Source organism: Grammomys surdaster, unplaced genomic scaffold, assembly GCF_004785775.1.
Source record: "Grammomys surdaster isolate TR1022 unplaced genomic scaffold, NIH_TR_1.0 126612, whole genome shotgun sequence".
Lineage (NCBI taxonomy): Eukaryota > Metazoa > Chordata > Mammalia > Rodentia > Muridae > Grammomys > Grammomys surdaster.
Genome location: NW_021621401.1, coordinates 2,725,014 through 2,741,209, shown reverse-complemented (window position 1 = coordinate 2,741,209; position 16,196 = coordinate 2,725,014). Strand labels below are relative to the sequence as shown.

General features: G+C 42.5%; 1 protein-coding gene across 1 annotated transcript; it reads left to right on the top strand.

Annotated features, from left to right (window-relative positions):
- The first annotated feature begins 4,925 nt into the window (after positions 1-4,925).
- On the top strand, positions 4,926-14,237 carry Znf597 (zinc finger protein 597). The gene is made up of 3 exons (XM_028760912.1): positions 4,926-5,296; positions 6,090-6,216; positions 9,888-14,237. The coding sequence occupies exons 1-3, from the start codon at positions 5,264-5,266 to the stop codon at positions 10,967-10,969; spliced, it is 1,242 nt and encodes a 413-aa protein (XP_028616745.1). The 5' UTR covers positions 4,926-5,263; the 3' UTR covers positions 10,970-14,237.
- The last annotated feature ends 1,959 nt before the right edge of the window (positions 14,238-16,196 follow it).

Genomic DNA, 16,196 nt, shown 5'->3' with positions numbered 1-16,196 from the left:
TCCACAAAGACATCTGAACACATCTTCCCCAGGATCTTGTTTAAAAAGAAAAAAAAAAAAACTTTAAAAATAAGCCTCTTGCTGGTGAGCACGGCAGACAGACACTCACTGACCAGCATCTGCTTCTGCCGTGGGAGTACTCAGGTGAAGATTGACTCCATGAGATGTCATCATGAGGGGATGATCCAGGTGTGTGCTTCCAAAGGCTTTATTACTGTTTGCATGGATCAAGACCAGGACAGGACAGTGTCTGCAAGCATGGCATGAGTTCACGCCCCACTCCCCGAACCCATATGCAAATGATAGGCACCTCTAACCCAGACAAGAGAGGTAAAGAGAGCAGGATCCCTGGGCATCCCTGATCAGCCAGTCTAGCCTAATTGGTGAGCCACAGCCAGTAAAAGACCATCTCAAAGGAGGTGGTCAGTGGTCCTGAGGGTGACACTCAGAAACTATCCTCTGGCCTCCTAAGGTGTGTGGGTTCATGCACACATGAGCATGTTCAGGAGCATGCGTGCACACATCCAATCCAGGAAAAACAGGAGCCACATATTTTACTTCTAAAATCCAAAGACATTTTTCTACAATGAAATAATACAAGGAGGGCTGAGGAGATAGAGCCGTACAGAAAACTTGTTGGTCTTCTAGAGGACCCTCCCCCACCCCATGTTGTTCCCAGCACCCTCATGGTGATTCACAACCACCCGTAACTCCATCTGGGGGATGTGACACCCTCTTCTGACCTCCTTGAACATCAGGCATGCATGTGGTATACAGATATACATGCAGGAAAAACATTCACACACATAAGATGGATCACCATGAATGATACCACTTCTTAGAGTCAGGACTAAAACAGGTAGACTAAGTTGAACATGTGACCACAGAGTGTCTAGTGTCAGAATGTTAGGGCGGTACCATGGAAGGCCTGGTTCTCTATTTACATTGAGATTGGGCCTGGCAATGGGACAAGAGATGATGCATATACTAAGTACTTGTTTATTTCTTTATAGTCAGAGTAACTGGAATAGTCAGACACTTATTTAACGAAGAATATACACCTATTAACCTCCGCGTCTTTAAAACTCCCTCTATCTTTTCAGTAGTGGCAATTTAAAAATTAACACATGGATTATTTGTTTATTTGGTTGGTTTTTGAGAGAGGATTACTCTGTCTTGGTTGTCCTGGTCCTATGCAGACTAGGCTGACCTCAAACTCAGAGATCCACCTGCCTCTGCCTCTCAAGTGCTGGGATTAAAGGTGTGTGACACTATGCCTGGCTCACATGGACTATTTTTATAATTGAAAAAATGTACCTGTGTGTCGAAGGGCAGGGAGAGAGAGATTTGCTCTTGCTATGTATCTTGCTATGTATGGCTTGCCTCAAACTCATCCTGCTGTCTCAGACTTCTTAATGTAGGAGGGGTTATAGGGATATACCACCATACTAGTCTCTATCTCTCTTTTTGATGTATTTCACTAGCTCTGCATCCTGGAACTGTTTGAAAACCAGGTTGGACTTGAATTCACAGATATCTCCTGGTCTCTACCTCCTGAATACTGGGATTAAAGGCCTGTACCACCAGCCAGACCACACCAGTCTTAAGTTATTTTAATTATATAATATATAATCTCATTAATATATAAACATATTTCATATATTAATTATACATTATATATCACACATTATACTTATATATAAATATATTAATAAATATTTAATATATAACAAAAATACAATCTTGATTAATATCTTCAGATCTTTCAGAAAGACACTTGACTAGAGAGAAAACTTCCATTCATATAGATTTTACTACTACCATTGATATGTTAAAGGTAAAAATGGAAAATCTTGCAAATCATGGACTTTTTTAGATTTTGTGTCTGTGTCTGTGTTTATGTACATATATGTACATAGGAGGATATTTAAGTGTTTTTTGTTTATTTTAGAAATTATAAGCTTGGATTTATAGTTATGTCACAGTTACTTAATACATTAATAAACAATATAATCTTTTTTTTTCTTTTTTCTTTTTTTGGTTTTTGGAGACAGGGTTTCTCTGTGTAGTTCTGGCTGTCCTGGAACTCACTCTGTAGACCAAGCTGGCCTTGAACTCAGAAATCTGCCTGTCTCTGCCTCCCAAGTGCTGGGATTAAAGGCGTGTGCCACCACGGCCTGGCATAATCATATATTAATAGAGAAAAGTCCATCCATTTATAACAAAAGCTCAGCAGAATGAGTGTTCAGCTATTACAATGTATTGAACATCATCTCAAGGGAAATACAGTGTCATAGGAAGTAGATTTGGATTAATTTAAACTGCATATATTAGGTATCCAGGAAAACGTTCAGAAAGGAAGCATAATTGATAATGGGGAGAGGAGAAAATGATTCAGTTAAAACAAACAAGACAAAGATGGTAGTAGAAGATAGCAAGACAATAGTAAACAGTGCTACAGATGTCAGGAAGTGGTCTGAAAAGTGTCAACAAGTAATGTTTGTCTTGTTTTTAGACACATCTCATGGTAGCTCAGGCTGTCCTCAAACTATGGAATTGAGGCTGACCTTGAATTCCTGTTTTTCTACCTCCACCTCGGAATGCTTCAGTCAGCAGAGGGCATGTATCACTGCCACGTATGTGGCGCTGGAGACCAAACCATGAGTACTCTACTAACTTACTTTCCCTTCTTTGTTTACATTATACTTTTTAATCGCTTTACTTTCAGCAAGCTCAAATCAAACTTTCATGTTTCATATTTCTTGGTCTACTTGTGTAGCTTGGTAGCTAACGCCTACAGGAGCTGAGGGAAGTGTTGACGCCACCCATCTCAGGGCTATCCTATTCTCTGGTTAGATACTAAACTGTTGCTCTAGGCGTAGTCTCTGGACGCTGAAATTTGCTCATCTCTTTGTAATAATCCAAACAGGGTTCAAAGTACAGAACCATACATCTGTATCAGGAAGATTCTTAGCCCAAATGAGACATCTATGAAAAAAAAATAGCAAACACAGAACAATAGGAGAAAGATGATCACAGGAGTTGCATCAAGATGTGATGAACATGTCTTTGCTTTAGGATTATATACCGTTCTTCAGTATTTTAAAGTGGTCCATGTCTGTAGGGAAGTTTGTTCTTACTCTTTCATGAGTCATTGAAGCATTTGCTTTTCTACCCTTTAGGGAGGCCTTTTTAGCAGCCTCTTTAGTGATCATTTTCAGAGAACTTAGATAACAATGGATAGCTTGTCCTTGTGATAAATGCTACTGACTCCTCTTACTTTCTATTTGCTTTTCCCAGAGTTTTATTTTGTACAGTTAGATGGTTAAAGTGTGTTAGATCCTTTATTTTTTGAGAAACTTGGGATGGGACCATTACACAAAAACATTAGCATGCATTGTCTATATTCCATTGGCATCATCAACACATTTAGTAGAAACATTGGGGCCTTTATGTTGCCACTAAGCCGCAAAATTAGCACAACTGCTCTACTTTTTAATTGTTTTGTTAGATTCTGTAGTTGAAACTATCCTCACATTCTATCAAATCCCACTATTCTTCAACTCAAATGTTTTAATAACCATGCAGCCAATCCCTGAGTAACATGACATTAGCATAACAAATATGTTGGCACTGGATGGGATGGCCTCAACTTTAATCCCAGCACTTGGGTGGCAGAAGTAAATGGTGTCTTGTATGTTGGAGACCAGGCTGGGCTACATAGCTAGTTCTGGAGCAGCCAAGGGTATAGAGTAAGACCCTATCTCTAACGAAAGAGAGGAGACCTGGGGTTTATTTAGAAATTTCAAGGTGCTAATCCTGTTTGTTGTCCCCCCACACTTTCATAAGCTGGCAATTCTTTTCACTTAACATCTTATAATGTTTTAAATTACACCCTGTATTATCAAAGAGAGGCATTATGGGTTCTTTGCAGCGGAGGAAAGCAAAGCTAAAAAGTGTCCAAATGTGGGTCTGTGTCCAGCTACTAAGGGATACTGAGGCAAGACCTTAAATGCAGGGTTTGCTGGGCTACACAGTGAGTTCAGGGTTAGCTTGGGTCAACCTCGTTTTAAAATTAAAGTTCAAAAAAAGGATAGGGGTCTGAGTACAGCTCAGTGGTAGAAAGTCTACTATGTGTGAAACCGTAGGATACCCTCATACCCGCCGTAGGATCACCCTCAGTACCACAAAGGGGGGGAAAATGGCACAATCATCCAGTTAGTGACAGTTCTAGAAAGAGCTCGACTTTATGATTTTGAATCTTCAGTTTGCTGCTCAGTGTTGGTTATAAGAGACAAATGCCACCGGGGCAAGTCCAGACATCCTGCGAAGGAAATCAGCGATCTATCCCAGCTCGATGTCCACTATGGGTTCAATGGGTTGAACTACACCTGTCGGGTGCAGTGCCTCATGCCCCTAGAATACTTTGGGGTGGGACACGAGCAACCAGGCCAACCTAGCCTGAACTTGTGATTGCACAAAATAACACCGTAGCCCCACAAGCCATCTGAGACACAGGGCTCGGGCCCAAGCTGAGCCTGGGTCTCGGAGGCCTCTCATTCGCCTCATCCCATCCGACAGAAAGCTCAGCCGCCCCCCTCCCCGCCGCGTCTGTGTGTTCCCGTATTCCGTGACCGACTCCAGGGTGGTCCCGCCTCTATTTTCGCAATCACCGTGTCCCTCAGGGACCATTCTACTGCTCCGACTGAACCCAGCAACAGGTGGGGGCACTCACCACCGAGACCCAGCCAGAGGAACCGGAAATGGATGCTGGTAGACGCTCAGGACTAACTACGTCTCTCAGTTGCCAGGTGCGATTCAGGTCCTCAGGAAGCTGCTCAATTGGTCCATTAAGGAGGGACCGCCGCCTCGGGAGTACGCTGGCCAATCAGGATGCAGGATGGCTGAGCCGCGGGTGTGGGGGGGCGCGTCGCTTCCGGCGGTTTCCTCACAGCTACTGCGTGGGGAGCATGGGAGCGTGGGAGTTTTGTGGTGGCCTCCGCCTCCTTTGTGGCGTCTTGGCTAGGCGTGGCTTCATGCTGCTTCTGCTGGGCTGGGCGAGGCTGAGGCTGTCAGTGCTCCGGGGCTGCTGAGTGTGGCCGTTTCAAAGCTGTTTTGGAGAAAGAAGCTGTCACCTCAGATTCTCAAAGGAGCTTCGAGGAGCCTGAGGGCGGAGTGGAAAGGCCTGGCAGCGGAGTCGGAGACTCTCCACTTGAAGTGTTGTCCCAGCGTAGGGACTTGAAGGAACCCTTGGTTTCCCCAGATGGCGTCCACGCTCCCCACATCCGATGAGCAGGTGAATTCTGTCGCTGTTTTCCTTCAGGTGCCCTGACCTGGCAGCAGGGTTAGACGCGCAGGTCCCGAGGCACCTCCTCAGATAGCCCTTTGACCAAACTGTCCTCCTCGTTCCTTGACTTACCAACTTCCTCATTTCAGAATCATCAGGTGGAGAAGAGCCCTGGCAGGGGGTGGTCTATAACATTTTCTCAAAGTGTCTTGCTGGAATGCGTCTCCAAATGCCAGATTCCTAGGCTTCACACCTGTTGAATAATGATAATTAAAGCCCAGGAGATTTTTAATCACACCAAAAGCTCTGTGGGTTTATAGGAACAGTAAACTTAGGAGAGAACTAGAGCTTGAAGTGGCTGGGGGAGCTGAGCGATCACTGTGATGAAGAAGAAATACAGACTAGCAAAGAATGATGTTAGGACACTTGTGAAAACTGTTTCTCAGGAGTCTTCTTACTGGGCTGGCCAGCCTTCCCCACCCTACGCCCCTTTCCCTTCCCCTCTTAGAGATTCCTTAATGATTTCTCTCCCCAAGACTTGTTCACTTCTCTTTTCAGGAAAGACTGCATTCCCACGATGTACTACTGTCTTGATTCTCATACCACCACTGTTTGAAAATTCATGTTTATGCTGTCTCTCCTGGCCCTACAAAAGCCATAGAGTCCCCTCAGGGAGGAATGTTTTACACCAAGCCTTTTCCCCTTAGCATGCGAAGGGGCTTAACTCTTCTTTTCAGCCTTCCTAGATAGACACTCAACTGACCTGCTAGCTTGTTGTACTAACAGTGTTCTCCTGTTTCAGGAACCACTGCTATTTGAAGATCTGGATGTATATTTTTCTCAAGAGGAATGTGTGAGTCTGCACACTGCCCAGAAGACCCTCAGCGGAGAAGCCCCATTGGAGTGTTTTGAGGATTTGGACTTGATAGGTAAACCAGCCGTTTCTCCTGCACTGTGGAGCTTTCATCATCTAGCATGAACATCTTAAGCCTTGTCCACTCTGGTGGTGGATTGAGACCTGTCTGTGACACACACACACACACACACAGTGTGTTTATCACAATATATATGTACATATGGCATGTGTGTGTGTGTGCGTGTATTTTTATGTCTGTAGCAAGAACTGTATGAGAGAAGTTTTGTAGTCAGATGATTTCCTTGTGAGCATGAGTGCCAGTGCACATGCATGGGTATGTGCAGGCCAGCAGTGATGTCAGTTGACTTTCCCATTCGTTCTCCACTCTGTTTACTGAGGTCTAGTCAGGCAGTTTGCCTTGGGATCCCATCTCTACATCCTGAGTACTGGGATAACAGGTGGGCCACCACATCTACCTGGCTTTTACTGGATGCTGGGGATCCAGATTCCTGTCCTTAGCATACACCGTGATCATTTTATATGCTGAGCCATCTTCCTAGCCCTGGAATGATTTCTTAAAAGAAACTCAGTCTACAGTGACCAGGGTTTAACATATGTGCCAATACCTTGTAATTTCCTTAAGTAATTGTTGGAGTCAAATTAATTTTCCTTGGGAAACTTCATTAACATAGATACTGTCATTTGCTAAAGACTGGAAACTGATTTTCACTTAAGGAATTATTCTACTTTTCTAACTTAAGGGTAACCATATGCAGTAGCCCTATGCCTGCGTAGATATTATGTCTTGTCTAAGTTTGGGCATCTAAAATATTTTTCATAATTAATGGTTTATATTTTCCACTTCAGCCATCTTCATGTTCTCATCTTCATGTTTATATATATACACACACACACACACACATTATACATTATACACACACACACACACACACACTTACCAACCCAGGGTCCCCTTGGTTCTTTCTTGCCCACCTTTTCAGTGTATCCTTCTAGCCTGTCTCCAATTCTTTGTGTCACACATGGATTCACAGAAACACTTGGGTTCACAGAAGCACTTTCTACCAGGGACCACAAGTGGCCACACTTGGCTGAGATACTATTAACTATCCTTCCTATCCTTCTTTGGAGTCTCTCCAGAATTACTCTTATCTTCCAGTAGCCTGCCTGCAGGAGCCCCTCCCCCACCCTGCTTTCACTCCCTCAGCACTCTGCTTCCTGATGCTGACCCTTGTCCACCTGGCTCTTTCCTGCTGCCCTTATCAGACTCAGTATCTCACCTACTAACCTGTGGAAGAACTCTCCACCAGGGAACCCACCGCCACAACTCCTGCATAGAATCCAGTGTAGACAACAGTAACCAAACATGTTTATAAACATAGTAAAAATAATATAACAAACTTATAGATACAGTATATTTATAATAACTCTTTTGCTACTTTCTTTGCTGATTTTATTTATTTATTTGATTTTACGAGACAGAGTCTATGTAGTCTTGGCTGTCCTGGAACTCCTTATGTAGACCTATAGACCAGGCTGGCCTTGAAACCACACAGGTCTACCATCTCTACCTTCCAAGTGCTAGAATTATAGACATATGGACACACTTATTTTAAATATTTGTATCATTTCTGGATCTATTTGTATTGATTGGCTTTTCTTCTTGTTATGAGTTGTGATTCCTATTCTTGACTGGGTTTTTAGACATAGGTTATTTTATATTTTTTATCTCATATTTTTTAAAAAGATCTATTTATTTTTATATATGTGAGTACATTGTTGCTATTTTCAGACACAGCAGAACAGGGCATCAGATCCCATTACAAATAGTTGTGAGCTACCATATGGTTGATGGGAATTGAACTCAGGACTTCTGGTAAAGCAATCAGTGCTTTTAACCGCAGAACCATCTCTCCAGCCCCCATCTCATATTCTTTTAAAGATTTATTTTATTTTTGTGTATATGAGTATTTTTCCTTAATGTATGTCTGTGTACCATGTGTAAGCCTGGTGCCCTAGGAGGTCAGAAGAGCATGGTGGGTCCCAAGAACTAAAGTTACAAATGATTGTGAGTTACCATGTGGTTAGAAATTGAACCCAGATCCTCTGGAAGAACATCTGGTGCTGGTAACGTCCAAGCCATCTCTCCAGCCTCTACAGATGTGATTAAAAAAAAGAAAGAAAGAAAAATTTCAACTTGGAATTAATTGACTCTGCAGCCATCCCCTGTACAGGTATTTAGGGATGGCTATATTTGGAGAAGTATTTAAAAGGAGTTGTTTATTACCTTGTTTAGGTTTTGTCAGCCCTCCTTGAAGTAAGACAGTCAGTATTTGCCTGCAGTCTGTACATACACAGCAGCTCTATTATGGTCATTTCTCCATGAAGCATGTAAAAGTGAGGAAGGGCCTCCTGGGACTTGGAAGCCAGGAACCACACAGCTCTGAGAGGAGAAGGTATCCAAATAGAAGAGCAATCTGAGACATAGGGGCCCAGGGATGACACAGCTCTGAGGTGGGACAATGTCCCAGTGGAAGGGCATCCTGAGACACGGGGAACCACACAGCTCTGAGAGGAAATCACACAGCAGAGGATTCGTAGCTCCCAGGGGAGGGGATCCCCAGCTGAGCTCAGGAGCCTCAGTCTTATTCCTTCTCTTTGCCTCTTCATTGCTTCTTTTCCTCTTGGCTTCTTCTGACGAGTTATACCAGGCAGAAAATATCATGAGAGAGGAGGAGGGTTCAGGATATAGAGGAACCAATTCAGGGATGGCTGCCTCTTGCTCTCGGGAGTGGACACCAGGGAACTGGACAAAGGGGCAGTGCTTATATAGGATTTCTGAGGGGGTAGAGCTTCTCAGGGCAGAGATTTCTAGAGTGAGGATTGGTGGCATTTCAAGTTCTCAACTTTGGGGATAGAGAGGAGGTACTGCCATTGTGGACACCTCCTGTGGGACAGCCCCTGCAGTGGTGTTTAACAAAAGTGGTAGGCTGAGGTGGGAAGAGGGTGTTGCCACCGTGGACTGCTTCTCATAAAGGCAGTAGGCTGAGCAGGAAAGAGGCTCTTTCATGCTCCTGCTGAGATGGGAAAGCAGATGAGCCGCTGTGGACAGCTCCCTGGGCCAGCTGCCAGCCAAGGTGGCATGGTGCTGTTTTGACAGAACCTGCTGTTTGTTTGTTTGTTTTTTGACAATTGCCTGGGCATCTTACCAAGGTGGAGGCCGGGGGTGGGGCAGAAAAGAGGGGCTGGCAGCCAAAGTCACCACACACCGCTTAGGAACTTCAAGATGGAATTCTAGAGACCTTCTAGGGATAGGTAATTTGTTTATTAAAGTAGTTGTCTTCTCTTTTCAGATAAATATGTCTAATTTCTATTCCAGTTTTGACTACTCAACTCTCACTTGAGATCATGAAAATTTCCTAGGACCTAAATAGAGTAAGCAGAAAAACTACATTTGTAGGTATTGCCTACCAAGGTCCTCAGTACCTATCCCACTGACGCCTGTTTCTGAGACATTCTCCAGTCCTTCTCCTTGCAGATTGACCTGGAAGCTTGCAGTGCACCACATGGATAGACTTAGGATTTGGGGAAGTCAAGAGGCCTCTTGGCTCCTAATTTTGTTTATGAACTAGTATTCAGTTTCCTGGTCTTCTGTGTAACTATTTTAACATGTTCTTTCTTTAGTGTCAGTTAAAGGTGGTGTCTGTGTTTTGTTTTTATCATTAGGAGGGGAAGACCAAACTGAAACCAGTCAGAAGTTAAGCCTAGAGCCTGTGGAACTTGAAGAGCTGTCCCTGGAAACATACTCCCTTGCCCATTACTCTGACCAATCTGAGGAGGATGTTGAAATACATGAAAGGAAAATGTCAGACGGAACTTTGACTTGCAAGACCAAGCTTATAAGCCTCTTGGTTACCATTGACAACCAAACCCCATTAGTAGAGTTATCTCAGTGTTTAGGAGTCAAAACACTTTCAGATATAATTGAAGTTCCTTGGGAAGAAGCCAAAAATGTGTACAAGTGTCCTGACTGTGACCAAAGCTTCAGTGATAATACATACCTTGTTTTGCATCAGAAAATTCATTCAAGAGAGAAAAAGTATAAATGTGGTACCTGTGAGAAGACCTTCAGTCACAGAACCAACCTGAGGACACACAAGCGAATCCACACTGGTGAGAAGCCTTACAAGTGTACTGAGTGTGCTGCCAGCTTCCGACAGCAGTCACACCTGTCCCGGCACATGACTAGCCATTTCAAGGAGAAACCACATACGTGTAGTGTATGCGGGAGAGGTTTTATGTGGCTCCCAGGACTGGCAGAACATCAGAAGAGTCATACTAATGCTTATGAATGTGCTGACCATGATCAAGAAACAAATCTGGCTTTGCCTGAAGAAAGAGGCTCATCAGACACACCATCCCAGCACACACAGTGTGTGAAGACCTTGGAGCAGCCCTCAGACCCTGCTCTCCCCGAGAAAGACCATAAGGAGGACTCTAAACACTGCAGTATTGACGATGAAGACTTTTTTTCATTCTCCAGATTCAAACCCTTACAGTGTCTTGATTGCGACATGACTTTTCCTTGTTTTTCGGAGCTTGTCTCTCACCAAACCATTCATGACATGGAAAAACCTCATAAGTGCAAAACATGTGCAAAACCTTTTGCTTTAGAGTCAGAACTTGCATCCCACGAGAAGAGCCACAGAAGAGAAGAGCCTTTTAAGTGTACGGTGTGTGGGAAGAGCTTCGGAGTAAAGATGCAGCTCGTCACTCATAAACGAGCCCATAGGAGAAGCAGCAAGTAAATACATGCTTTTGCTCCTGAGAGCCTTTGTGTCTGTGTGATAGTAAACACGGCCGTACACAGGGCGCTGTGCTAGGCAAGCACTTTACACGAGTTCCATGGGGTATCACAGTATTAGTTAACACATCTGATTAGATCTGAGGCAATGAATCAGTGTTACATAGATAGTATGTGAAGCCAGGATTTGAACTCAGTTTCTGATCAAATTCCATTTACATGAGCCAGAGAAACATAAAACTTTAAAATTGAGTTTTTGTCTGCTGGGTATGGTGGCTCACACCTTTAATCCCAGCACTCAGGCAGCAGAGACAGGAGGATTTCTGTGATACAGAAGCCAGCCTGGTCTATATAGTGAGTTCCAGTCAAACCAAGGCTACATAGAGGGACTCTTTCAAAAAACCAAAATAATTCAGTTTTTGTTAAGATGAAGGTTGTTTTACAATTCTTTCTTCAAAAATGTGATTTCTAAGGATATTTTGGGAAGAGGAAATTTATTTTTGCCAGTTCTATTACATGATATATCTAGGAAAATGAATGTTTTTATATTTATTTTTATGCTTTTCTTGTTAAAGCTATTTCAGTTTAATGTTTTTTTGAATGTGAATTTCTAGTTTAGGACTCCATATAAAGCTACCAAATTTGCCAACTTTTTTAAAGTGTGTAGGAGGAGCAGGGAGGCAGGAGTGGGGATAGAGGGTCTTGCTGTGTAGCCCAGGCTGTCCTCAAAATCATTTTCCTGTATTCATCTCCCATGTGCTAGGATTACTGATATATACCACCATGTCCAGCTAGTTTAGAGCTGATGACAGTATTTATGGATTTCCCACTTTCAGACTTGATGGCAGGGGCAGGTTCTGACACACTGTAGAGGTTAGACTTTGCAGGGAGTACTTGTTCCTTTCTAAGGGGGTTTGCCTCCAGATCCCCACTGAAGCACATTCCAGGCTGGTTATAAATAGTTAGAACACTTTTTACAGGGCATGCTAAATACTGTAGTTATATTATTTTGTTTATTCAAAAAAAATCTGAAAGGACTGTCCATGTTTTATAGATGAACTGAAGCTTTCGGAGGGTAAGCACAGAAAGTATCCCATCGAGATGAGGCTGACATGTAAATCCAGTGACACTGTACTACTACCTGTTGGCGTTTGTGCCACGTGTTAATCCTACTAGGAGACAAGGAAGTGGGTAGGGTGGGGGAAGAGCATCCTATGGAGGCTGACCTGGGAGCTTTCCTACCTGAAGCCCATTGTGTCCTTTGTCTTATCCAGAGCTTTATTTCATGACTCTTAAAACAACAGAAGACTCTACGGCTTCATACTTGAATTCCTTGTCAGTATAGTAAATGAGATTTTGTTTTCATTAAATTATAACTCTTCCTCTCCATCTCCACAGAAAACATATTTGCATTGTTGAATTTTTAACCAAAATAATTGATAACATATATGCCTTTAGGTACTGGTATTACAGATAAATATTAGAATAAAATATTGTCATACAGTATGGTTATTAAAAGAACCAAGAATGTAAGTATACATTCATACAGAAGTACACTTTACAACAAAATGGATTATATACCATTAGTTAGTAAAACTCTCTATGGTCTTTTGGTTAGTATGCAAGGATGATTTCTTTCTGTTTAAATGGACTATAAAAACACAGTATTTACTAAAATAGAATTACTGCTTGGAAATTTCATGAACAAAAAGCCTTCTTGAGGGCCAGTGGCTGCAACGTAGTACAGGGCAGTGTCCCTTCTATGGAAGTGCAGATGGAGAATCTCATGTACAAAAAGACACCAGCTATGCAACTAAGTTCTTAATACTTACTAGAGACAGGAAGATCACTGTTACTGAGTGAGGTAAGCTGAAGTCAACAGCCTTGCCTCATCTGTTGTTCCTTTCTGACTGTCACCCCTGTCCTAGAGGTCACTGTGTCAGCTGATCCACAGTTGAGACTGAATGTCCTGTATGTCAAGGTCACACTTCCCTTTTTTCTCCACATTTAGGATGTAATGCATCATTTTGTTAGGGAGTTGGGAGGTCTTAGTGGCCTTCAGGTCTCTTCAGCCCTCTGTCAGAGACTCTTTGAATTGTATAGAAAGGTGGTCGTAGGTTTTTGCCTAACCCTGGGATATAGTGGTTGTCAGACAGCATTAGGAGCACTAGCTTCTTCCTACTCTGCTGCTTCTCAGAGGGAGGAACTGCTGTGAGCCTCATAGGCTCTAACGCTTGAAGACTGACGAGTTGAAAGTGGGGGAGTAAAACTGGAAAAGAGGCCCTTACTCATGAATGTTGGTACCAATAGAAGTGAGAATTAGTCAGGAGCAACTGGAACAAAATGGCTGATAGGAAGGTTGGAAGTTGTCACCCTTATTTGATTTTGCTTCTAAGGAAATACCAAAGAAGTTGAGTTTATACTACAAGTCCTGCTGTATATCTTGTTTTGTATATTTTGTTTGTTTTGTTTTTCAAGACAGGGTTTTTCTGTGGAGCTCTGGCTGTCCTGGGACTGCTTCTGTAGACCAGGCTAGCCTCAACTCAGAGATCCGCCTGCCTCTGCCTTGAGTTGTGGGATTAAAGGTGTGTACCACCACTGCCTGGCCCTGCTGTACATCTTAACATGGAATTCACAATTTACCTCTCCATGTTTGTGGTTTTCTGCATTCTCCAGATTTTGAAAGACCACTGACAAAAGATTAGAAAAAAAAAGAGGACTTTTACAAAAACCATTAATATATGTGACAGTAATTAAATAGCCTTTGGTTTAATAACAACCACCAGATTGGTATGCAGAAAACCCAAAATACTATATGTCAGTTTACTGTGAAATATTTCAGTTATTTCCTTATTGTGTGCTTGTTCCTAAAAACCTTGGCTGTGTGTTATTTTCAAGCTGCTTTGCCTCTAAGGAGTTGAAGAAGAAACAGTGGCATTTGGGCTGCCTTTATGATCATGGCCTTCTCATCCTCCTAATAATACTGCCAAGTAGGGTAGATTCCACACGATTGCTCTTAATCCATGGTATTAGCAAATCATGTAGGTGCTAATAACAAATCTGGATACAGTCCCCGATACAGGGATATAAAATGGGATGTAAGAGCCAGTTGCCATGAATGGTTAGCTAACTACATGTTATACAAAGAATGTTGACATTATGAAGTGTGGAAACGTGGTACTGAAGATGTGAACTCAAAACTTTGTGGATTTTTTGATGCCATGATAAAAATGTGAATAAAACTGTTCCTTCCCATGACTGTGGGGATACCAGTTTCTGTTAAACTGTCATTACTGATGCCAACAGCATTTCCCAGTGGGATTTAGATGCTAGCTAGTACTTGCACTTTGTATTTAAGAGATGTTAGATTTTGTTGTTGAAAGAGTAGAACACAAACTAGTTTTGTGCTGCTACAAATAATTTGACCATATATCTCTATAACACTGAAAACAGCCCAGTTGCTCAGGCGGTTAAAGGACATTTTTGTCTTTGAAGCCTCAAGTTCCATAAAACTAAGTATCAGTGTTCTTGTGACTGTAATATAAGATGTTAAACAATCTAAAAATACAGATTTTGCTTTAAATAATCTGTGATTTACTGTATACAAAGGGAGGTGTAGGTTACAGCTTTTATTTCTAAAAAAGAACCTATTTTAAATGTTTCTTGAGATCAGGGGATCTCAGTAAGAAACTGCTTTTGCTTTGACTATTTGTTAAAAAGGTAAAGATGTTTACTAAGTGTATATTTAACTGCTTTAGTCTTGTATATTAGAACTATTTATGTGATATAAAAATGGCTATTACCTATCTTTCCAAGACCTGTCTAACTACAGATGTTTTGTCCCTTCAAATTGAGATCCTTGTCTACAAGACCAGTCTAGAGAGAAAGAGGACATACTCATTTATGTAAACCTAAGAATATTCTACCATGTCTAGTTACTTTGATGCCTAGTTTTCTATATGCACTTCTGTCGAATGTTTCAGCTTTACTGTTTTTTGATGCATTCTCATCGTTCTTAGCTCAGTTGTGAATGTGTGTATCTGATGTGCAATTTATCATCCAATAAAAGTTATGTTGTGATGATAGCAGGTGGTGAACTTTTAAAATATATACTTTAAGGATTTTCTGTTGTAGTAAGGTAAATTTGAAACGGTTGGATAATACTCTAGAGAATATGAAAGAATGAATGATAAAGCAAATAGCATGTCCTGTTTCCCAGAATTCAGTATAAGAATCCAGCGTTACTGCAAGACTGCGCTAGATGTCTACCCACCTTCAGTCTTAGCTGCACGGTACAGGAAAGGTACCGCTGGCTTCTCTGGGCAACTGTCAAAAAGACAGGTTCCGCTGTGAAGAACTATGGTTAATAGTTATACTCTTACGGTTTCCCGTGGCTTCAGAGCAATCGTGGACCAGCCACGCAGCCACCAGGCGTACATGCTGGCGCTAATGCCAACCAGATGCCATTTGCCCCGCAAGCGGGTTGGGAAGCCGGAAGTTGAGGCCACTTACAGTGTTCCCTTCCATCAGCGCTTGTGCACTGCTCTGGCTGTTGAGGCTAAACATCTAGCGGTGAAGTTTGGTGAAGTAGGTGTGGTTGTCCCATGGCCACCCAACATGTCCAAGGTCTCAGGTTACTCAGGGCTGAGTCTGAGCGAGACTCTGCAAGAGGGAACAGTGCTGGACCAGAGGAGGCCGAGCTGGTGTGCTCTTCTGCTTGATTGGCTTTGAGATTGTCTGTCTGTGTTGCCCAGACTAACCATTGCCATATGTGTTCAAGCAGTCTTGATCCTCCTGGGCACCCCTCCAGAGTAGCTGAGTCTGGAAGCACAGCTGGTTCCTTGGAACGTTATTCTATCTAATGTGTTTCCGGTTAGTCAGAGTGTGTTCTTGGTTCACTTTGGGTAAATGGTTTCACCTGAATGATTTTAGCCACGTTTATGACTGCACAGACTTAATCTGATGTCAGTCCAGGTTTCTCCTCTGTTACACTTAAGTGCAATTCCTGTATTCAAGTACCTAAAACATTCTCCTTTGAACATTTTTGAGAAACCCAAATACCTATCCAAAACTGCATGCATTTAGCCTGTTGGCCTCCAGGACATGGTGCTCTGTCCACACAATTATACCTCCTTTCCTTCCCTCACACTGTGGTTTCAATGCCTGTCTCCCAAAATTCATATCCTAAAATCCTAGCTCCCGGGGGATAGTATTAGAAGGTGGGGGACTTT

Bases quoted from the DNA above. Each gene is read 5' to 3' on its own strand.
- Znf597 (XM_028760912.1), top strand. From the start codon at position 5,264: ATGGCGTCCACGCTCCCCACATCCGATGAGCAG. The intron at 5,297-6,089 runs GTGAATTCTGTC...CTCCTGTTTCAG, and splicing joins TCCCCACATCCGATGAGCAG to GAACCACTGCTATTTGAAGA. The intron at 6,217-9,887 runs GTAAACCAGCCG...TTTTATCATTAG, and splicing joins TGAGGATTTGGACTTGATAG to GAGGGGAAGACCAAACTGAA.